Source organism: Pygoscelis adeliae, unplaced genomic scaffold, assembly GCF_000699105.1.
Source record: "Pygoscelis adeliae isolate BGI_AS28 unplaced genomic scaffold, ASM69910v1 Scaffold251, whole genome shotgun sequence".
In the NCBI taxonomy this organism is placed as follows: domain Eukaryota; kingdom Metazoa; phylum Chordata; class Aves; order Sphenisciformes; family Spheniscidae; genus Pygoscelis; species Pygoscelis adeliae.
The window spans coordinates 1,115,923-1,139,661 of record NW_008824109.1 but is presented as its reverse complement, the minus strand read 5'-3'; the positions used below and the strand labels follow the sequence as shown (position 1 = coordinate 1,139,661).

The 23,739-nt window shown below is 38.0% G+C and overlaps 1 protein-coding gene across 3 annotated transcripts in view; it reads left to right on the top strand.

Moving 5' to 3' along the window:
• MYO1B (myosin IB) overlaps window positions 1-23,739 on the top strand; it is a 101,304-nt gene that overhangs the window by 63,739 nt on the left and 13,826 nt on the right. The window contains exons 13-23 of one of the 3 annotated variants that reach the window (XM_009334197.1): window positions 5,984-6,088; window positions 7,573-7,635; window positions 8,399-8,599; window positions 10,717-10,943; window positions 11,127-11,327; window positions 12,568-12,661; window positions 13,108-13,257; window positions 15,492-15,560; window positions 17,245-17,331; window positions 17,621-17,707; window positions 22,490-22,576. In XM_009334197.1, the coding sequence (XP_009332472.1) occupies window positions 5,984-6,088; window positions 7,573-7,635; window positions 8,399-8,599; window positions 10,717-10,943; window positions 11,127-11,327; window positions 12,568-12,661; window positions 13,108-13,257; window positions 15,492-15,560; window positions 17,245-17,331; window positions 17,621-17,707; window positions 22,490-22,576 (1,371 nt within the window). The remainder of the gene's footprint in view (window positions 1-5,983; window positions 6,089-7,572; window positions 7,636-8,398; window positions 8,600-10,716; window positions 10,944-11,126; window positions 11,328-12,567; window positions 12,662-13,107; window positions 13,258-15,491; window positions 15,561-17,244; window positions 17,332-17,620; window positions 17,708-22,489; window positions 22,577-23,739) is intronic. The other 2 variants (XM_009334195.1, XM_009334196.1) reach the window with 2 other exon arrangements.

Below are 23,739 nucleotides of genomic sequence, written 5' to 3'. Positions count from 1 at the left end.
CTTTGCCCTTTTCTATCCCGTTCATTACATGAAGGAAATTACAGTTGCATAGCATGCTGAGCTCTGAGAGATTGCTGCTGGCCCAGAGACTTCCCCCCCGTCCACTGCCCCCGTGATGATTTTACTGGAGGAGGGTCTAGTTATTTGCTAGAAAGACAACTTATTAGAGAGAAACAAAGCGTACAGAGAAAATTGGCTTATCAGGATCTTCTTTTATCTTCATCTTTTTTTTTTTTTTTTTTTCATTCTTCTAGGCCTTTTCTTCATGTCTTGACTTTGGCTCTAACTCAGCCATGGATATCTGTTGTTTTGGTAGTTGCCTTAATCTCCAGACTGTAATTTCCAACTGCCCTTTCTAGGCACTCTACCTTGCAACAGATTTCCTTTTCAAAATTGTTCAACCCTTTTCTGATGCCCATCAGCATATCATATACTGGCAAGCGGCAGTGCCAAAATGCGTATACCCAGCCCTCTATTCAATCTGATTGAACAGGGCAAAGCCCAGTCTCATTTTTAATCTATAATTGACCAACTACATCTGCTGGCAAGTGTCATCAAAGAGGGGACTTTTACAGAGAGGAACCCTTGGCTGGACTTCTAGGTGCTATGGAGATTTTAAAATACAGTTAAAGCAATAATTTCCTTAAGTGCTAGAATGCTCAGAAGTGGAGGTGCATCCCAGGAAGTTAATCACTGTTTAAAGAAAAGTAAGGGATAAATATTGATAACATATCTTCACTAACCTTACAAAAAATTAAAAAAAAAAAAGTTATAACTGGGTCACATGTAGCTTATTGCCTTCTAAGATAAAAATAGTGTCTTTTTTCATTTTCTTTAAATGCACTTTCCCCATGTTGCTGATTTTCATTTTCTATCATTTATATTTCTTAGTTTCATCTCATAAACTCGTATGCTTTTGTGATCATACATAAAAATCCCTATCCCCAGACACCACAGTAGGATATACATTAAATTTGCTGGTTGATTTCACCATTCATTCCGCCATTCATCTCAGTGAAGCGAGTATGTTAGTCTTTTATCATCATTACTTTTGCCATCTGGCTTTCTCTCTAGGAGCCTCAGTAGTCGTCTAGGGGCCTGAGGGAACTATCTGGGATCACCTGCCTATGTTAGGAGGAGGTCATAGACTTCTGATGCCTGGAGCTGTGCTGATGTCGAAAAAAGTCACTTTCTGGGGCTGTATGTGTTAGAGCAAAAGTATCAATCTCTGTATGTCTTCCCTCCCCATATTGATAAAAAAGTTCATTTCAATGGCATTAGTTCTGTTGATTTCAACAGACAGTCTGATGACTTGAAATGTTTAGGTTTTGTTTTAAATTATGCTTTTCCTTTAAATACTTCTCATGTATTTTTTAGCTGTATGTGTTCATATAAGCTATTTGAAAAGGTGTTGCTGAACACCTTTTTGTCAGTGTGGTTGTAGACTGAGCAATATGTAGATTTTTGAATTGGCTCTCAACAAGAACTGGTGTGATGAAAGATTAAGGAGGAAGAGGAAATATTGAGAAACACCTCGTATAGGTGTGATACTGATGATATAGCCCAGTCTGTAGATTTGGATCGACAACATAAGCTTGATTTGGGGAAAACAGTGAAGTGGAGAGGGCACAAGAAAATGGAACACTTAAACTGGGACTTTATTAGGCAGGTGGAAGACAAGAATTTATTCCTACCTACTGGTATGGAAAAGTACCCAGTTTTCAGTTTTAAGTAGGTATCTTAGTTGCCTCAGTGTCTCTGGAAATCACTGGAATCTGGGTACTCAAAAGTGAAGTTGAATTCTCTATGGGGAGAGAAGGTTAGAAGGTAGCTGGTTTTCACAGGAAAATGTCCCGTTTTAGATATTTTGTGTTCGGAAATCTAATGCAAAAAATGACACTCAGCATCAGCATATAAAGACATTTCTGCCTGACACCAGTAAGTCACTTTTAGCCTAATTTTTTTTTTTTTTTTTGACAAAAAATTTTTTTTTTTCTGATTGGTATTTTACTGGTATAACAATGTATAAGGTCAGGAACATCCATTTTCAGATGATTCCATGATGCACATGACTGGAATCTTCCAGAGAAGAAATTAGGTAAAATATTAAGGAATAAAAAATATTTCCTTAGACTTTCAAGCACCTGCATGTAATTCACGTAATAGCAGTGGTTCAAAGCTAGAACTTTTTATGTGTTCATGGTTGATTCTAACAGCCTGAGCAAGTACAACATCATGATCTGCTTCTGTATATAAGCACTATATTTTTGCATGGAGCAGAATTTTTTTAGAGTTCAAAAACTTGCTATTCATGAAATGCCACCCTGATGCCCAGTAGTTTGAAGGTTGATAAAGAATAAAGCTGTATGAGCAAGACACCATTATTTGTGAAGTGAAAAACTTGGTGAAGTAGGCTTTGATTTTTGTCAGTGAATTTTTCTACTTGCCTACATTTATTGTTGCATCTGATAAAAAATTGAGAGGATAAGCTGAGGGTGGTTGGTTGATCTGTATCTATAAATTTGGCATGACTTTAAGCCTATCTCAGGTGACATTCTGTTTCCCAGCACCTTGAATTTAGTTTGAGAGGCTGGGTGGTTTTTTCTTCCCCAAAGGTTATATTTTGTGTTCCACAGTGATTTCAAAGGGATAGTTTGAAATGCTGCTATAAAATGCAGATATTGAGGTGATGCTCTCAATGTTAAAGTAGCAGAATTACAGCCTGGAAGAGAAGCTGACACTTTGAGAAGTGCTGGTCTTAAATACTTTTTTTTCCTAAAATTTCCTAGGAATACTTGAATTTACCAACTCTTCCTGAAGTTTTGGGTCTGACCGTGCTGCTTCTGTGTTGGCCAAAACCCTTTCTGTCACTTAATGCAAATGGTCAGCATGAGGAGCAAGTACAGTCTCTGATGGCTGGGTCCTTCCAGCCCGTTGCTCCTGAATGGATTTAGTGATGTGCTATCACTGATATTAACCATTCTCTATTGCCTTCTAAAAAACAATGTCAGAAGTACTTTAGATCCTTTCTAGTTCTGTCATATTAATTTCTAGGAGCCTTCATTAAAATATTGGGAGACAATTAATTTGTGAGCATTCGTCTATACTTTGTGAAGCCCTTGCATAATTAAAAATTCTAGATATACAGTAAGGGAGAATAAATTCACAATCCCTGTTGCCTTACTCAGATTTGCTCAGAGATAAACACTCCAATTGGTTTTTCATACAGTGTTTCTTAAAACCTGTAAAAGGAAATGCTGCTTTCTGAAGTGTATTTAATTTACCGAATGTATTCTGGTCTGTTCAGAGCTAAGTGTTTTGAGAATTTCAGTAATTCCAAACATTTTTCCTCATTTTCTTTGCTATAATTAACTGTTAGCCTTTTGCTCTGTATCATACGTAAAGAACAAAATCTCCACTGCTCTTCAATGACTTTTTTCCTGGAATAGCAATTTTCAGTGGCTTGGCAATGTCAGATAGAATTTCATAGCTTAAAGTGAGTGATTTGTGAAGTACTCTGTGGATTTTGGTTTGCCTTTCTTTGGCAAACCATAAATATCACAGAAACATAGCAAATCAGGAAAGCATCTAGCAATTACTTTAATATATTGTTAATGACCTTTTAGTTAGGTGGTTTAGCTGGATTTGCAGTTCATTTTCCATTCTCTTTTGAAGACTGTGTATAATATGTGAGCAAAAAGTCCTGCAGTCCTTGTAATCAGAATAATATCGTCTTTTGGAGAAACAATCTTTCTGCGTTGGGTGGCGTGTGCCTGGCAGGAGGAGGCAGAGTGTGTTTTACCCTTCCTCTTTGCCAAGGTGATGTGTCAGTTGGGGTCCTTTTGCTTCAAACTCAATATATCTAAATTGTTGACCTTACTTGAATGCGTCAAATAAACTTCTACTCATCCTTCCTCCTGTACTCTCTCTTCCCTTCCCCATTCTCCCCTCCCTTTACTGAGATGTGTCTACCAAAGGTAGTATATGTGGCCTTTTGAGACAAAAGAAAATTGGTGATTTAGAGATGTGACAATGCAAGAATGCTGTTCTGTGTTACACTGAGGTGCCTCAATCCCTTGGTTTATTTGATAATCTTTGGATAGAACCTAAAGATACACTCATCTACAAAGAAGCAATACATAACATTTATGTAGTACTTCACGTTTTCAGTGACATACAAATGTGAGTCTGATAAAAGGACTGATCTACCTGGTATGCCAAATAAATGCTAATAGATCTATTATATTATGTGTTGTTATGCAAGTAGTATAAGTACTGACTGCAGTTTATGTAATTTCTTTTTGCAACAGAATGCAGTAAGTATGACTTGTTTGCAGTGCTGATTTTGATGCATGCCAAATTTTAACTTTCTCATCTAGAGCTATGCAAGTTTTGCAGTCTCTGATTGATAATTAAAATTGGTGTGAGGGGCAGAGTTTGATGTGGCTGAGAAAGTTTGCTGATCAGCTATGATTTTGCTTTAACTAAAATGATAAAAGTAATCTGTGCTACCTCAATATTTTCTAATCTGCTTGTGTGTTCTTAATCTCATTTTAGCAACCAGATCCTTAATTTAAAACATTTAAATGATTGCAGTTGCCCTTAGTCATAAAAATCATATCACCATAACTTGAGCTTCACAGGTATTGTGTAGCAGACTTATTTGGTAGTGTAAAAAGGCATAGTGATTTATTCTGCAAATTTTCAGGCTTCCTAAATAACCAAAGTGTTCTGGATGACTAATAATTAAGAAAGGAAAAAAAAAAAAAGGACAAGGGGGAGGGAACCCCATAACCACAAAGCCGAGAAGAGAAGACCAGCAGCACATATCCAAAATTACTCTTGATTGCAGTTATTTCTGTAGATACATGTATGGAATTCTTACAATAGTAATGACTCTTTCAAGCACTGGAAAAAACCCAGTGAAGCTGCTGTTCCCTTTTTCTTTGAAAGTGGCGTTTGTCCTCAGAACGGGGACCTGGCCTCCAAACTGCACTCATTTAAGATAATGGAGATGAAGTGGTGAACCACAGCTTTTATGCTGCAGTCCTGGCCCTGGTGATGTTAGCAGTAAAACTTCAGTTGGCTTGAGTGCAAGGGCTTTACCTGTGGAATTTAGGGGCTTGCTGCGGCCACCGTTTCCGATGCTGACGTGTGTCCTTCTGGAAGCATGCTGCTGTAATGTCACAGCCCTGCTCCTGCAGCCGTCCTGCCATGCAGCTGTGATGGAGCAGGCTGCCGCGGCTGCAGTCGCGGAGCAGCCGTCCCACTGCCCCACCCCTCCTTCCAGGGTCTGCTCTGTTCCCCGGTCCCTTCTGCAAAGGGTCACACGCATGCTTGCTCCCTAACCCAGTTTTATATGGATTAGCCTTTTAAAGGACTTTTGGTTGATAAAATTCTTTTAATGCCCCTCATTTCACAGGGCAGTTACATGAGCGGTTTGTTGGCAGGGAGGAGGTGGGTTGACCTCTGGAGCCAATAATCTCTTAACCCAGGCTCAGCTGCAACCAGAATAGCAGCTTGGGCCTCGGCCTGTAGTGAAATAGGATACTTTATTTGCTACTGAGTGATCCTGGTTGGAAAAGAGCTAATGCTACTATCATAATTTTATTTATCAGAACCTGCAGGAGACTACATTTTACACACGGGGACAGGTTAGTGCAGGCAAAACTATTGTTGTTTATTCCCTGACACCACAGGCCTCCTTATGACTTGTCCCAAGGAATTGATACAGAGGCATCACGAATATAAACCTACAGAGTTTTTGTCCCTCCCAATGGAGAGAGCCTCAGGGAAGGATTTGGTCTAAAACTTCCAAACTAATCTCATTCTGGATAAAATGTTACTCGAACCATCACATCACAAAACTGGAAGGAGTAGTTAATAAAGTGGCTTGTTGACTTGCAGCTGCTGCAGTAACTTACTCCAGCTGACTTCCAGAGTGTTTACATAACAGCAAATGCAAACATGTTTTATCTGACAGGACAACAGCTTTGAGCAATTCATTATCAACTACTGTAATGAGAAGTTGCAGCAGATCTTCATTGAACTTACCCTCAAAGAAGAGCAGGAGGAATACATCCGAGAGGTAGTACTTGAATGGATCTTGCCTTATCCTCTCCTCTTCCCGTTGTTCCTGTAAAGATACTTAGGCATGCATACTGGATCCTCTTTTCAGGGAACAGAGTTGCTTTTTGACCGGAGGCCTGGCATGGAGCGTGTCTGTGTGGGGTTGCGTGGTAGTTACATTAAGCAAAAAAAGTCAGTTTTGGTTTTGCTTCACATTATGATTTGTCCAGGTATAAACCAGACCCAACTCTCATTCATTGGCAACAATGACCAGCAGTTCTGAGCAAGGGCTAATTTATTAGAAGACTAATATTGCTTTCTGGTGTTAGTGCCATTACCCTACAGCCCGTGTTTTGGATTACACAGTAGCGTCTGGGATACACCCCAACAGCGGCCACAGCTAATCCTGTTTCAAAAGGGAATTGGGTGGGTAAAACAAAAGCATGTGACATGAAAGAAACTACAAATAGATTTTTGGTTCTAGTTTTCTTTCAGTTAAGTATTGAAGGGAGCTGTGAGAGCTTTATGGGTAGTTTTAAGATGTGCTTTGGAGCCCAGACTGTGCTGTTTGATGTTATTCTGTGAGCAAACATCAAGTTAAAGTTTTAATAGGTTTTAGCAGTACTCCCCATGATATACAGAGCTCAGACAAAATTACGAGCTCACAGCTGTAGAAACTGGCATACACTCTCTGTACGCAAATTGGATGATACCATTTTGCTGTATAAATGTTTTTAAAAATTAAATAAAGTTCCTGCCTTATAATCCTGAGGATAACACGAAGTTTGGGCATGTCTTTTTTCTTTTTGCATTCAGTGATGAAACTCTTGAAACATCATTACTGCAGTTTGGTTCTTGAATGATATTTCAAATGCTCTGAAAAAACTAAACTGTAAGAAGTACCGCAGAATGCAAATTAAGAAGGAAATTAATATTTTCTTTTTCCAGTCCTTTGCCCTACCGGTGTTACCTCCTGATGCATTGGCATCTCATCCATTATCGCTGATATTTGAAAAAATTAGGATATTAGCAATACCTGAACAACAGCCAGACTCTGGATTTTTAAGATGGTCTCATCTAAATTTAGCCCTCTTTCTTCCTCCCATTAAAAAAGCCCCAGCAACTAAGAGCTTAGAAATTTTGATCTCAGATGCTTGCCGTGAGATGGGCTTATTTCCTTACAACCAGTGGGAGCGCGGGCAGAGCGGTGCTGGGACGGGAGGAGCCTGGCGGGGCGCCAGGGGAGTGCATGGGAAGCTGACACGGGTGGGGGAAAGGAATGGAGAGCGGGTTTGGCAGCCGCTCAAGGACAGTCATTTTACGCAGATAATGTTAGTAGTAGATGATTGCATTTCTTTCTTAAGAACTACAATGTTGGTAAGCATGTAGAATTAAATTTAAAAGTAGCATCTTAGATAACTGGAATACAATTTAAATTGCCAAGAGGAAAAGCTCCCTCAATTGTTTTCCTGTTCATACATTGTTGTGTTTTTTTTCTTATAGGGGATTGAATGGACTCATATTGAGTATTTCAACAATGCTATAATTTGTGACCTAATAGAAAATGTAAGTTATATTCAAGAATCTCTCTGAATAATTTTTTTAGTGCAGGGATTGAATTTAGCTGTAAAGTCTGTATGCATCCTCACGCACTGTGTTTTTTAAAACAAGCCACTCATTGTATTAGTCATCTTATTTTGTATGATAAAAGTTTATTTTACTAAAAAAAATTTTTTTATAAGGCTATATGTTACTTTGTTAGAAATGTTCAGCAGCACCTACACAAAAAAAACCCAAACAACCCTTAAATGTTTACATTTAGTGCTGTTTTCAATAGCAGATATCACATGCTGCATTGTAAATAACATTTATATGGAAACTAGTAAACTCAATGACTTGTTACTGAGTGCTTCAAGTACAGAAAGTACTTGTATCTACTAAGAGGACTTCCTATGGAATTAACACAGCAAGAAGGATAAAACTCCTTAACCATCGGAAAAGAACAGTTTTTAACCATTAACATAAAATGTATGCTGGTTTTACCTGTAAACTGGCTACTTTCATTTAAGTTGAAATTTCTACGGTCTGAGTAAACGACACGAAATTCCAACATGAAGTTCAAGATTCAGATCTCAGAAGCAGTCTTTCAAAAACACAGATACTAGAAATCTATTGGAAATGGGGATGAGGAAAAGAGCCAAACTTTGAGATGGCTTGAAGAATGTTTTTCTGGGTAGCAGAACTCAAACGGGAGAAAGCGGTCTCCTTTTTATGCCTTGATAGAAATGTGATGGAAACGAACACTAAAGCCCTTGTCTTGAAACTTCAGAACCAAACTGGAATCCTGGCCATGCTAGATGAAGAATGCCTGAGACCAGGAACTGTTACTGATGACACCTTTTTAGAAAAACTGAACCAAGTCTGTGCCACTCACCAGCATTTTGAGAGCAGGATGAGCAAGTGCTCCCGGTTCCTCAACGACACCTCCTTGCCTCACAGCTGCTTCAGGATTCAGCATTACGCTGGCAAGGTACCTGGTGAAGTGGGGAGTATGCGGTGTTTGGAGGGTGTTGTACCTGTGTGAAGCCTAGGTTTGGTACAATGGGGAGGCTCTTCGTCCATTAAATGACGTTACACTAATGGAGAGGAATTGCTTGAGTCAACAGTTGATCAAGAAATCCAGACCTGTCTTAATCTTTTTCTGTCTTAAGCCAAAGATTTGTGATTTGGGCTGGAAGGTTTTCAGAGATCATGCTGCTCTAGTTGAAATCAAGGGCAGTACTCCTTTCAGCAAGGGAGAAAGATGTCCCATGTGCTTTGGTGGTGAACTGCTTGTGCTGCTAGGTCTCTGGAAATAAAATTGTTATTTAGAATGACATTGATTCACACACATCTGAAGGCAAGATATTTTGGAAAACATGTTCTTTGTCACTGAACTAGCTGAAGTCCTTAGTCATGTTGATTAGAAAATGGATTTTTTTGTACATTTGAAGGAACCGAGTTGATTTTGACAGCCTGTGCGTTTAAACAGGTGGAAGAGAAAGCTATACAGAGGGCTTGCAAATGTATTTATTCATACTGCTTACGTTGTAAAAAGTAAATACAAGTCTGATAGTTTTTGATGTATAATTCAGTATGACTTTTTATTAATGAAAATCAAAATCATTAAATTTGAAAAAAGAAGACAACTTATTTAAATAAAAATTAAAAGTAAGCATAGGGGTTGAAACTACCTCTTGTTTGAATCTGCTGAATTGTTAGTTTCACAGAGTAATGAATATTTAGAAAGTGTTTCATTTTGCTAGGACTGTTTAATACTTCCCTATTTTTTAACATTTTCTCAATCTTACAATTTTGAATAGCTCGATAATGTGCTCATTCAAAATAGTGCTGGATATGTCATACTTTAAGCCTTTGAGGCAGCCATTCATTAACTTTGTTATGTATTTGCTAAGAATATTTTGTAATTGCATATAATCTATCAGGCATTAATACTTAGATACTTCTTTTGTTGTCCAAATTCAAAGTGAATTGAAAACATTCCAGCGCTTTGAGAAGGACTGCAAACAGACTGTGTCTTAGCAGGCAGCGAGGGTCTTCAATTGTTATTGGCATTCACTTACTCAGTACAACTGTCAGTGAATTCCTCCTATTTTGGGAGGAATGTTGTTTTTCCACCCTCAGCTGAAAACATTTTGATCTAGTCACTGGACAACAAAAGTTTGACTCTCCTTTTTTGAAATATAAGCAAGTTCATATGAACAGTTTTTTTCAGTAGTGGCTTTTACCACACCTGTCACAAACAGAAACGTGTACTCCGAAGAAAAAAGCTGCCTGAATTCCCAGTCACTTGCTGTTGTGTAAAATATGGCTATGTCAGTATTAGTTTTATTCGGTTTTCTGTGTACATAGTACATAACTACATAGAACTGAGAAATCATGAAGCTGAAGAATCTGTATTACCAGCCGGATGACTTGTCACAATTAATCAAACTAAATTCCCTACCGTCAAATATTAAAAAAGCCAGTAGCAATCTGAGATCTACATGAGGTTCCCCTGGATGCCTCCTGGGTCTCCAGCTGCAGGTCAGCGCTTTGCATTCATACTTGTTGTTGTTGGACTGTTTTCCTGGTAAAAGTCCTTTAATATAACAGTCCCCTGAGGACTGCGCAGATAGCCGCTTGCTGCTGTGATATCAAGAGGTGATATTTCATATCTTGTTTTAATTAGGCAAATGATGTAAGCATTAGTACTTTGAAGAGAAAGGGTATTTTTGCTGTTGTGATTCAAAAGAGAGGGAGAAAAGCTTTTGTCAGCCAAAAAAGGATTGTTTTGGAGTATTGGCAAGCAGTGTTGTATCAGAGTTATCACAGAAGAAGGATTTTTTCCATTTCAGAAACCAGAATTGATCAGCACAAGGAAGTGTTAGCAGTGTGAGAAAATGCGTCTTTCTCAGGAAGTGTGTTCACAGAAATTTTATCCAACAAAAGGTCTTCCAAATGTCAAATTTCAAATGAAAGCTGAAATGTCTTTTGTTTGTTTTGGATGGTGAGAAAGAAGGAGAAATCAATTTCTTGGTTCAGTTTTGAACTGGCCTATGTTATAGTTCAAAACGTGCTCTGATGAGACTCTTCTGTATTGTTCAGGTTATGTACCAGGTGGAAGGATTTGTTGACAAAAATAATGATCTTCTGTACCGTGACCTCTCCCAGGCCATGTGGAAGGCCAGTCACTCTCTTATCAAAGCGTTGTTCCCAGAAGGTAACCCCGCTAAGATCAATCTAAAGAGACCACCGACAGCAGGTTCACAGTTCAAGGCTTCGGTTGCTACCCTGATGAAAAATCTTCAGACAAAAAATCCAAACTACATTAGGTAAATTACCCTGTGGCAAAGCGTTGGTGAATTTATGTTTAAAGGAGTTAAAAAAAAAAATAATAAAAAAAAAATCTTGATAGCCAAGGATAAACTATTGAAATCTATGGTTTAAACTCACAATAATAGTTGTTGACACATACAGTGCTGCGAACAAGTGTTCCTGTTCATTTCCCTTTCCAGGTGCATCAAACCCAACGACAAAAAGGCTGCACACATTTTCAATGACGCCCTGGTGTGCCACCAGATCCGCTACCTTGGTCTTCTGGAGAACGTCCGGGTCAGAAGGGCAGGTTATGCATTTAGGCAGGGGTACGAGCCTTGCCTGGAAAGGTACAAAATGCTGTGTAAGCAGACGTGGCCCCACTGGAGAGGACCAGCCAGGTAGGAAAACATCAGTATTCTCACCAGTCCTGTTCCAATGATTGAAATTGCTATCTTCCACATGTTCTGATTTTTTTTTTTTAATTTAATGAACTTTCAAGTGTTTTAAAAGTAAATTAAAAACTAAGCCAGTGTGGCTCAAGTGTTTTACTAGTATGTTGCTCTTTAGCATCTTGTTCCAGATTTTGGATGAGTTCATTCACTGGGAAACCTATACTTTTAAGTAGGCTAAAAATTACAGTTACTTGGCAAAGGAGATGATTTTAGTGATGAACTAATCTACTAATGCAAAAGATTTTGCATGTGAGCAAGGAGAACACATCGTTTTTAGAAGATATTGGGCCTGAAAGAAAGGGGTGGGGGGAGAGAGAGAGGTACTGGAGTGTGGAATCAAAATGACGAAGAGGTCTGGAATGGTCAGAAGGACACTTACCTTTAATAACCAACTTTCAAAGTGTAGGAACACCCATTTCCTTGAAGACTGTCACGCAACCTTCCTCTGTCCTTTCAAGAATAATTTTACATAATGATTGGTGAACAACTATGAGATAATAGCTCTTGCAAATCAATTGTATTAAATATGTAATTTTAAATTGCATTGTATTCATATGTATTTTTACAGATGACATCTTGGGTAGGCAAATGAGCTTCTCAATTCTTTTTACACCTGGCCACCAGCAGTGTGATTTAAATTTCTTTCATAATAGATTAATATCTTTAGCTAGAACTTAAATCTTCAGGTTATCATGATAATGGTGGAAGTGCAGTATTGATAACAATAGCATTCCTCACAAAGTTCTGTGCAATTCCTCTCTTTTCTTTTTTGTTGACATTTATAAAATGCAGTTGGTAGAGTGTGGAACATTAGCATTTGTCAAACTCGTCACTCTTTGTTTCACATTTTGACATTAGTGTGAGAGTCCTTCCTTTTTTCTTTCTTTTTTTTGTAAAGTAAAAATGTTACAGATGTAAGAGGAAAAAGTAGGCCATTGCTGATGATGTTAAATAAAAATTGCTCTTTTTTCATCAAATTATTCTAATCTTTACAGTGACTATTCTTGCCTTTAGCTAAATAACCAGTGAGTAAATGAGTTAGGTTTTCAATCTTCTTATGTCAAGCACTATTTAAGAATTTAAAATAGGCTTTCATATACTTTCCATAAATTAATCTGTGAATATGTAAACTAAGAAGTTTTAGAGCCGGGGGTCATGTTTGTTAAGCTCATTTACTTCTTATTAGGGCTGGCGTAGAGGTACTGTTTAATGAATTGGAAATCCCTGAAGAAGAATTTTCATTTGGTAGATCAAAGATATTCATCCGCAACCCAAGAACGGTAAGTGAAAAATGTCTTCCCCTGCAAAATCAAGCCATCTTTCACGAGGATAGCCTGTTACGAACTGCATAATTCACTAGCTGGTTACTACAGATTTTTCTAGATACAGTGCTTTGATATATTGCTGTGGAATATAGCATTAAAAAAGGCACTTTTTAATGTTAGACCCATTAAAACTGTTGTGAATCAAGACTCTACAGTAGCTGTCAGCCTGAATTTAATGTAACTTTCATGCACTGACTTGTGGCAACGTATCTGCCACAAACCCTGGTGTTGTATCTGCCTACAGCTCTGAAGATGAAGAATAAACCAAAAGGTGTCTGAAGGGGGACTTGAATAAAGGAGAGATTTCTCTTACAGTAGCTGTGCTTATGGTTTTTTGGTCTTTTCTCCCCTACTGTTTTTCTTCCAACGTCAAACAAAACCCTAAAAAACCCCACACCCAGCTCTTCAAACTAGAAGATCTGAGAAAGCAGCGGTTGGAGGACTTGGCTACTCTAATTGAGAAGATTTATAGAGGTTGGAAGTGCCGCACACGCTTCTTGTTAATGAAAAAAAGCCAGATTGTGATTGCTTCCTGGTACAGGAGATATGCAGTAAGATAATATCCTTACTAAACGGGGGGTTCTTTTTATTGTTTAGTATGTTTTTTCACATAACATTGAGATGATATTTCGTATAACCCTCATATGATATTTTTCCTTGATACGTATGGAGAAGCGTTGGAAGAATTCAATTTTATGTTAGTATTTAAGTACCAAAAATGTGAAGAAAACTAAAAGAAAAGAAGAAAATGTAGTTTCTAGAGACCACTATTCAGTATTTGCTTTGTGCTTGTGCTTAAATGATTAAAAAGCTCACCAGAGTCCTTTAGCTCTGGGAGAGCAGGATTTTGTGGCCCAGCTGGGGAGTGTCTTTTTCATTCAGCTAAAGTGCTGCCTAGCACTTAGAGCGCTCTCAAAACATATGGTTAATGTGTAAAAGATGTTCGGTAATATACATGTGCAGTTTTGTGGAATTCAGTCATTCCTAAGGCTTTTTGTATTTTCGCCTTATTTGGAACCTTTGCATTTGAGGCTCAAGAATGCTGCTTGGGAGGATCCCAGGGATTTATTTTAATTATAGCTCATAAGACTGGTAGTTCAGTAGTTGTTATTGATACAGTTCTGGAACAGTTTCAAATCTGTTTGTAGACCGGGTATTCTGTGTCATGCTGAACAGTGCTGTTACATGACTCTCATGTCTTTTCGTCAGTTAGTAAATAACATTGATTTATTATTATTAATTATTTATTTATTATAGCTTTAAAAAAGATTTATTGTTTTTAAGTTGTAAAACAATTCTTAAACATCTCAGCTGCATTTTGTTACTGTGTGCATATCAGAAAGTTTGATAAAATATATGATATGGAAAGAAAGCATCTTCTTAAACTGCAAGTTGCAGAATTGACAATCACTGTTTTTCAGTTGATGAGCACTTCTGTTTATCATCTTGAAAGCTGTTAGTGTTTAGTTCAGTTATCTTGGATAATTAGAGAAAAGCATGGATAATTCAGAAAAAGTATGAATAAATGCTTTTTCACTGTAAAAACGCTTCTCTCTGAACTTCTGTGATTGAAAGCACTGTTTCTACAAGCAGCATCAATACAGAATTGTGTTGTGCCCATATGGCTTCATTATGATCTCAATGCATTGTAATGAATTAAAAACGGAGTTACCACAGCTAGATTGGCACAACTTTCAGTATAAAGAAATGAAAACAAATACGTGACCAAGTTCACATCATTGTTGATTTCTTAACTGTAGACCTTTATTGGTTCACTGGTGAAGCACGGCAGCAATTGTCTCTGAATGCAGGATGAAGTCATAGCAAGACCCTCAGAATTGCTTACGGGTGACGATAGCGATATTTCCTCAGCCTCTTCATGTAGATGGAGGGCACCATTCTCCTAACCCAACATGACTGTTAGACACTGTGATTTGGAAGGTTTCATAAGGAATCCCTTGCATGAACAAAGCTTGCTGACAACTCCTTGTGCCGGAGGCTTGGCTAAAGGATCTGCAGACACTCACCTGTCTGTTCCCTTGCAAGGCATGACGGACGTCAGTCATGGCATGAATGTGGCCTAGAGGGGAGTCTTTCTAGCTTGCTCGCAGAGATGTTCACTGTAATTGAGTGGGCTGAGTGTGAAGTCTAAAAGCCTTGTTGCAAAGTGTGTCAACTGTTGTTCACTTAGTATTATACTAACCACTGGTCTACTGGAGAACTGAGCTTTTTAGAAGGAAAATGCTCAGCTGTCCGGGAAATTTATTGTTCAAACTGGCATACTTGGATAATATTCCAGCATGTCATTCATAAATCCATGAGTTTTCTTTTTTCTGTTCCTAAGTTATCATCAGCATTTGGTATTATAAAGGGACTGCAGGTAATAGGAACAGCACAAGTCTTATGAAAAAATGGTCAAAAGCTTAGCCAACAAACCTGAGCATTTGTGACAGTTTGTATGCTACTCTGTTGGTGGGGAAGACAAATGAAGCTGTTACTGTTAGTATTTAATCCATGTCACTTTTGTGCTGCTGACCATGAACTTAGTGTTTCAGTAAACAGAGAGTGACATTGTCCATGCAGCATTGTTGATGTGTTTTGTTTCCCCTCAGTGGAACTCAGAATCTACGCTCTGATCTGCTTGGTCAAAAAATTGTTCACTTTTTACATTTAGTGCTTGTATTCTTAATCGTATTTTCAAATGTTAGTAATGAAAGTTTTATTATACAATATTTTACAATGGCAATATTCTGTTCTAAGCATCACATATTTATTTCCAATACAGCAACAAAAAAAGTATCAGAAGATAAAGAGTTCGGCTGTTATAGTACAGTCTTACATCAGAGGATGGAAGGTGAGTTTCCTGTTACTGTGGCTCTGTCTGCACGGTGAGGTAAGGACCCGGTCAGAAAACATATGCCTTCTGTCCACTGAGCTGTGGCTGTGCCGTAGCCGTTGTTAAACATTTGTGTTTGCCATAGAAGAGGTGAGTTTGGGATATCTGCTTGTAGCCTAGGCTCTAAATCCCTGCAAACAGCACGAGTGGAAGGCTGGAACCACACTAAACTACTGGGTTATCCTTGGGACATCTTCTGCCAGAGAATTTGGAGAGAGGTGCCGTCTTTACATGGGCCCCCTCTTTACATGGGCTTCAGGACTGGAGCGTGAATGAATGAGTCTGGTGTTCAGAGCAGATCTAGGTACACGCTAACCAGGCAGCCCAGCAGCTCCAGAGCAGGATGGTCCAGGACTCTGCCACTGGGCTTATGAAAACTGTAACGTTGGACTGATTTGGAAGAAATAAGTTGTGGTTGGCGGTTATTTTATGGTTAACAGGATTCTCCAAGAATGAACAAAATTGAAAGCAGGCTTAAAATAAAGAGTTTGGGTCACCTGGGCAGTATGTTACGTGGGTTAAGTCTTCAATTCTCCTCTGTGTGCTAAGCGAAGGGGTGAAAGTGTGCTGTACTCAACTTGTGTTGAGCAAGTACTTCATCGCCGTTTGCTTGTCCTCTGCCTTGATTTGCTACAACTTTGCTTCTTCTCTAAGAGGTTCGTACTTCATGAAGGGATAATCCTGCAGCCATAGTAGAGACTTAAGGAGTGATGCTGTAATAAAAGATAAAAATGAGGTTAACACCTCACATGAAAGCAGCCACAGTGCTTAAAGCAGCTACTGCTGTCCGGCTTCAGGAAAAAATGTCCCTGGGCTCCTCTGTTTTCTTATTAACCTTTCTCTGCCCCACTAAATGTGGCTTTCTCCTCTATTTAGGGAAGAGAGAACTGCCTTTAATTCTGGAGCCAGTTCCCTTCCTGTCAGACAGGGAAGGAAGGGGCTGCAGTTACTAGCTATAGGTGTAAACAGCCCTCTCCTGCCCAGAATGTTTTGCCCAGCAAAAAGCTACCATAATTTGATTTTACTATTTTTCTTGATTTTTAGTTTGTCTTTATTATTTTGTTTAAATGAGTTAAAAATATCCTTTCAGTCTAACTATTGACGTGCTGTCTTTTCCCATGAGCGTTATTTGAAGGAAATTGGGTAAAAGTATCATCTCATCTTAAGTTAGGGTTTTCTGTTTGTCGTGGGAGAACACGCTCTTTTGCGGTAGCACTGCCATGGATAAGAGCCTGGTATGACAGCAGTCTTTAGTGTGACCTAAAGCCAGGCAATTTACTTGTGATTTATACTTTATTGCAGTCTAAATGGATGAGACATACACTGTGTGGAGGAAAAGTATTATTGCCATTGAACAGACAGACATATAGGTATCTCAGATGATGCAGCAAATCTGGGAGAAAACTAAACATTGAACTAAGAACCCCTGAACTGCCAGTCCCAAGCTCTCACTTGTGCACAGAATCCTCCCTGGAACAGCGAACGTTAGGCTGCGTAGCATTTATGAATTTATTTGCTTGGAGATTTGGAGGCATTGTGTTTTGGTTTTGCCTAGATTCACAGGTTGCAGTGCCTTAGTTAAAAATCATTAAGAAATTATAGTTATTTATTTGGATAAAATAATGTTGTCAATTGTTTACAGGCTCGGAAACTTCTTCGGGAGCTTAAGCATCAGAAGCGTTGTAATGAGGCTGCCACAATAATTGCCGCTTATTGGCATGGTACCCAGGTAAGAAAATGACAAGAAATTGTGCACTTAATTGTCTCTACATAGAACGAAGAAGGCCCTTCAGGATAAAGTTATCGGGGAATATTTTCAGTGGCTTAAACTACTGATTTTTATGTTTCTCTTTGCTGCTAACATGTTTTAGCTGGTACAATCTGGGAAGCTGGGACATGCTTTAATATTTGCTGGTTTTAGTGAATGGTTTCTTTCTTTCTTTCTTGCACCATTGGGAACTTGCAGTAACCTTTTCTTTCCTAAGCTTTTCTATATCCCATTTTCAAATGCATCACAGGCGCGAAGGGAACTGAGACGACTGAAGGAGGAGGCTAGAAATAAACATGCTATTGCTGTTATTTGGGCTTACTGGCTTGGATATAAGGTACTTCATGCACATATCACATGCCCCCCTTCATTACCCAACAATATCAACATTTAATCAGTAGTAAATAGTGAGAATTAATAACTAATACAATTGACTTTAAAATAATAGAGCATGATCATTGATTCCTTCCATTTCCATTCATGCCACACTTAAATCTGACAGCAATCTGTACATCAGTTTTTTGTAGAGTAGGAAATTCTTTGCATGGCAGCCAAGTAGTGATTTGCACTAACAAGCCATTAGGCTAGATTAAAAATGACTAGACTACAGTATTCTCAAATTAGGAAATGCATTTAACTACATGTAAATATGCAAAGCATGGTTTGTGGGGGGAGAGAAAGAAGGTTTTTTTTTTGAAACTCAGCCCCAACAATACAAGTGCTTTCAGTGACACTGTATCAGTGACCCAACTGAGGTTTTCACCAAGCTGTGTGTTCTGCACCCTGGACAGTCTTCATTTACAAGTTCAAACCAACGCTATTAAGTTTTACTAAATTTTAGTTTTAATTGGTTTAATTGATTCTCTGGCTGTGATTTGAACTAGCAAGAAATTTCAGTAAGTACAAGTAAAGCATGGTTTTATGACCTGATCTTTTAGCAGAAAATTATGTTAGTTTGCAAATGTAAACTTATAGCCCTAGAAAAATCCCAGGAATTCCAGCATCAGCTGTTTGTTTTCAGAAGCAAAGTCCCACTGAAAGATTCTTGCTAATCCCCAGCCTGCAGTTGTGGGTTATGTGAACATTTGAAATGCTGTTCACTAGAGGTCAAAAATTTATTGGTTTCAATTAATAAATTCGTAACGTAGTTGAAAACCACATTCAGTAAATACATTAAGTTTAAAACATCTTCCAGTTATTATTTAGGTTGGAGGTGTGGTGGGGGGGTGTTGTCAGAACACCTTGCCAGCTATATGGAGAAATGTGCTCAAATTACATCTGGAGTATAATGCTGAGTTTGACCCTTGCTATTTTGATATAAATGTATTAGATTTCTAATGAAATGGTAGCCCTGGGAATCCAAACAAACATGTACAGAATTTCCTTCATACTAGAGAGACTTTGCATCTTTTCAGTTCTAGCCTGATATTTAGGTAGCTATGTAATTTCACACACACACTGCTTCCTCTACATTTGTTTAAATGCAACACATTGGTTAAAAATAAAACAAATTATCAGAGTCCCTTTCACCAAAAAAATTGCTCACTACTGCAGAAGTGATATTTACTTTCCTAGGTTGAAGGTGTTCTTTAAGATTAAAAAGGACACATCCAGAAAGCAATGCAATAGTGTTAACTGTGTTAGAGATCCTCATTTAAATACTTAGTAGATTTGGATAATTTTTATCATGTTTTAGTAGTTATTTTTATCAATTGGCTCACAGGAATTTCATGAAAAATTGCCGCCTTATTTCTTAAATATAAATAATCTAAAAATACATATATAAAGATAATAATCTAAATTGAATTAAGATTAGAAAAAGAATTACAGTATCCGATAAAAGATAAAATTTGTTATCGGTATGATGTTTTATCTTTTCCCAGGGGAATATTGAAAACAAAATTTCTGAAAGTTATCTTCAGAGATCGCTTGCTTTACCAAAAAAAGAAAAAAAAAAAAGCTATAGCCCTCAAGTACTCAGTTTCCTTCCTTTTCACAAGACAGACAGATACTTAGCTTTGCAGAGTCCTTGTTTTTCGAGTGCTGTATAGTAGGAGCTTTTGTTCCAAGCAGATGAGTGAAAACATATTCTTTATGAGAGCCTGCATCTAACGCAAATTAAACTTTCCATACATCAGAAAAGTGTAACTGGCACGGGCTGGAACTGTTGTTGCACAAGTCTGTTTGACAACATATAACTTGACAACTGCAGATATATGGCTAGAGCTGCTGTGACTGATCCTGTAATACTGGAACTCTTCATTTTGCTTGACTTTTATCATCAGATAACTGAATAACAGATGTACTGGTTATTCTGTGAATCTCACAAATGTGAGATTCTGTTAAGTTGCCCACAAATGCCTTTGTGTTTAGAATACTTTGCAAATTGTTTTCCTCAAATGGGAATGATCGATTAAATGTAAGTAGGTGTCTGTCTATTTGTACATGAGGAAGGCACTATGTTTGGGTGGTTTACCCCTTCATTCCATACAGACAGCCATAATTTACCAGGCTGGAGAATTTTTTCTAAAGTACATAAAGATCAAAATAAAAAATAACCTCCAGAATAAAAGCCCTCAATATAGTGCCAGTAATTCATCATTATGTACGTAGTTTCAGAGTGGATTCTGTTCTGCCCAGGCACTTGCCAGTGGAAGAAGTGACTAGATAGTGAGATTTTAGTAAGTCTTGATTTTCATACGCATCACTTTGATCATGGAACTGCAGGCAAAGTTCTCCATTAGAATCAAGTTACAAGATACCCCCCCAAACAAGTGCTTTCAGTGACACTGTATCAGTGACCCAACTGAGGTTTTCACCAAGCTGTGTGTTCTGCACCCTGGACAGTCTTCATTTACAAGTTCAAACCAACGCTATTAAGTTTTACTAAATTTTAGTTTTAATTGGTTTAATTGATTCTCTGGCTGTGATTTGAACTAGCAAGAAATTTCAGTAAGTACAAGTAAAGCATGGTTTTATGACCTGATCTTTTAGCAGAAAATTATGTTAGTTTGCAAATGTAAACTTATAGCCCTAGAAAAATCCCAGGAATTCCAGCATCAGCTGTTTGTTTTCAGAAGCAAAGTCCCACTGAAAGATTCTTGCTAATCCCCAGCCTGCAGTTGTGGGTTATGTGAACATTTGAAATGCTGTTCACTAGAGGTCAAAAATTTATTGGTTTCAATTAATAAATTCGTAACGTAGTTGAAAACCACATTCAGTAAATACATTAAGTTTAAAACATCTTCCAGTTATTATTTAGGTTGGAGGTGTGGTGGGGGGGTGTTGTCAGAACACCTTGCCAGCTAGATGGAGAAATGTGCTCAAATTACATCTGGAGTATAACGCTGAGTTTGACCCTTGCTATTTTGATATAAATGTATTAGATTTCTAATGAAATGGTAGCCCTGGGAATCCAAACAAACATGTACAGAATTTCCTTCATACTAGAGAGACTTTGCATCTTTTCAGTTCTAGCCTGATATTTAGGTAGCTATGTAATTTCACACACACACTGCTTCCTCTACATTTGTTTAAATGCAACACATTGGTTAAAAATAAAACAAATTATCAGAGTCCCTTTCACCAAAAAAATTGCTCACTACTGCAGAAGTGATATTTACTTTCCTAGGTTGAAGGTGTTCTTTAAGATTAAAAAGGACACATCCAGAAAGCAATGCAATAGTGTTAACTGTGTTAGAGATCCTCATTTAAATACTTAGTAGATTTGGATAATTTTTATCATGTTTTAGTAGTTATTTTTATCAATTGGCTCACAGGAATTTCATGAAAAATTGCCGCCTTATTTCTTAAATATAAATAATCTAAAAATACATATATAAAGATAATAATCTAAATTGAATTAAGATTAGAAAAAGAATTACAGTATCCGATAAAAGATAAAATTTGTTATCGGTATGATGTTTTATCTTTTCCCAGGGGAATATTGAAAACAAAATTTCTGAAAGTTATCTTCAGAGATCGCTTGCTTTACCAAAAAAAGAAAAAAAAAAAAGCTATAGCCCTCAAGTACTCAGTTTCCTTCCTTTTCACAAGACAGACAGATACTTAGCTTTGCAGAGTCCTTGTTTTTCGAGTGCTGTATAGTAGGAGCTTTTGTTCCAAGCAGATGAGTGAAAACATATTCTTTATGAGAGCCTGCATCTAACGCAAATTAAACTTTCCATACATCAGAAAAGTGTAACTGGCACGGGCTGGAACTGTTGTTGCACAAGTCTGTTTGACAACATATAACTTGACAACTGCAGATATATGGCTAGAGCTGCTGTGACTGATCCTGTAATACTGGAACTCTTCATTTTGCTTGACTTTTATCATCAGATAACTGAATAACAGATGTACTGGTTATTCTGTGAATCTCACAAATGTGAGATTCTGTTAAGTTGCCCACAAATGCCTTTGTGTTTAGAATACTTTGCAAATTGTTTTCCTCAAATGGGAATGATCGATTAAATGTAAGTAGGTGTCTGTCTATTTGTACATGAGGAAGGCACTATGTTTGGGCGGTTTACCCCTTCATTCCGTACAGACAGCCATAATTTACCAGGCTGGAGAATTTTTTCTAAAGTACATAAAGATCAAAATAAAAAATAACCTCCAGAATAAAAGCCCTCAATATAGTGCCAGTAATTCATCATTATGTACGTAGTTTCAGAGTGGATTCTGTTCTGCCCAGGCACTTGCCAGTGGAAGAAGTGACTAGATAGTGAGATTTTAGTAAGTCTTGATTTTCATACGCATCACTTTGATCATGGAACTGCAGGCAAAGTTCTCCATTAGAATCAAGTTACAAGATACTTAGCACTGATCGCGAGGTGAGCACCAAAGAGAAGATGGAAACACACTGGTAGCGAATAACGGGGCTGACAAAATTCTGATCTGTACATGCCACTTAAGCAGCAGTGGGGGCTTTTTTGACCTCCTATGTGGCTTCACACCAGTTCACGCTGACACATGTTGGATTTTAAAGGTTAAACGCTGTTCTTCCACCTTTCTATATCTTGATTGTAAGTTGGCTGTTCTATTTGGGAGAAGCCTTTTCCTGGACGTTGTGCTATCTGCATCGGGCTGTCTTTTGTTCACTATCTAAACCTTTTAGGCTCGAAGGGAATTGAAACGCTTGAAGGAGGAGGCTAGGCGTAAGCATGCTGTTGCAGTCATTTGGGCTTACTGGCTTGGACTGAAGGTACTTTCTCAAACACTCCTGTCTGTCAACATGAACTCAATAAAGCGTGGCATCTTACTAACACTTAATAAACAAGCAGTTATGTGGGCTCACTAGTAGGGATGATTTTTACACAGAATTACGTTGCTTAATTTTGTCATGGACCGTACTGAAAAATTCGTAAGCTGAAAATGCCTCATTTACAGGAATATTTAGGCGTCAGGTGGTTTTTGTCATATCTGGAATTTCAGTTTTCAAGTGAAAGACAAATGTCAGATTAACGGGACTCTATTACGGTTGTTGACTTAAAAACCTGACCTACGTTGGCAAAGATTCTATCTGGAAAGATTACAAGGATGCATTTTCTTATTGTGACCTCTGCTTGTTTGAATGGGAAGTAGGGTGGAGCTGTCTGACTCTCACTGCTGCTCATGTTAGACCCCTGACCCCAGTGTCGAGGACATGGTGTAGAGCTAATGATAATGTCCTTGTTGCTTCCATCAGCCTTTTTAGGGCATGGCATTGCACGCAGTTACCTATGGCTTGTGGCAGCCATGAATTCCCAGAAAAATTGAGATGTACAAGAGCCCCTTGTTTTCTGTCCCTTGCTTTCAAGGACTGGTTGGCAAAAGAAAACACATTTGTAATCTGGAAAAAGGTAGTTCTGCTCTGTAAATAGACTATGAAAATGGCATCTTGAGATGTTTCAGGTCTGTGCCCAAATGATTTACGTAATACAGTTTTCAAACATAGTTTTCCTGATGCAGTCCTGAAGAACTGTGGAAATCTAAATCGGTTTTGTTTGGCTGGGTGTCACTTTTGCTAATAGGGATATTGTAGACTACAGAAGTATAAAAGGGAACAATTTACTTGATAATGCGGAGTAAAGTCCAGCTCTCATATTCTCATACTTATTCTAACAATGATGAAATGGGAAAAATAGTTACAAAACATATATAATTATATATAATATATGTATATTAAAAAAAATCCCTTACAATACATGCATGGAAACCAGAGCTGGAAATACAAAGGAGCCATTTTAAGAAGTCGTTCTGCAGATCAGAATCACACTTGAGGTACTACTGCCAAAGTGGGTCTGTTTTTATGATTTTAAAACAAGAATATGTCCTTTCTGAGAACTCAGAGGCTGTTTTATATCAAACAGTGGCATTAAATGGAAA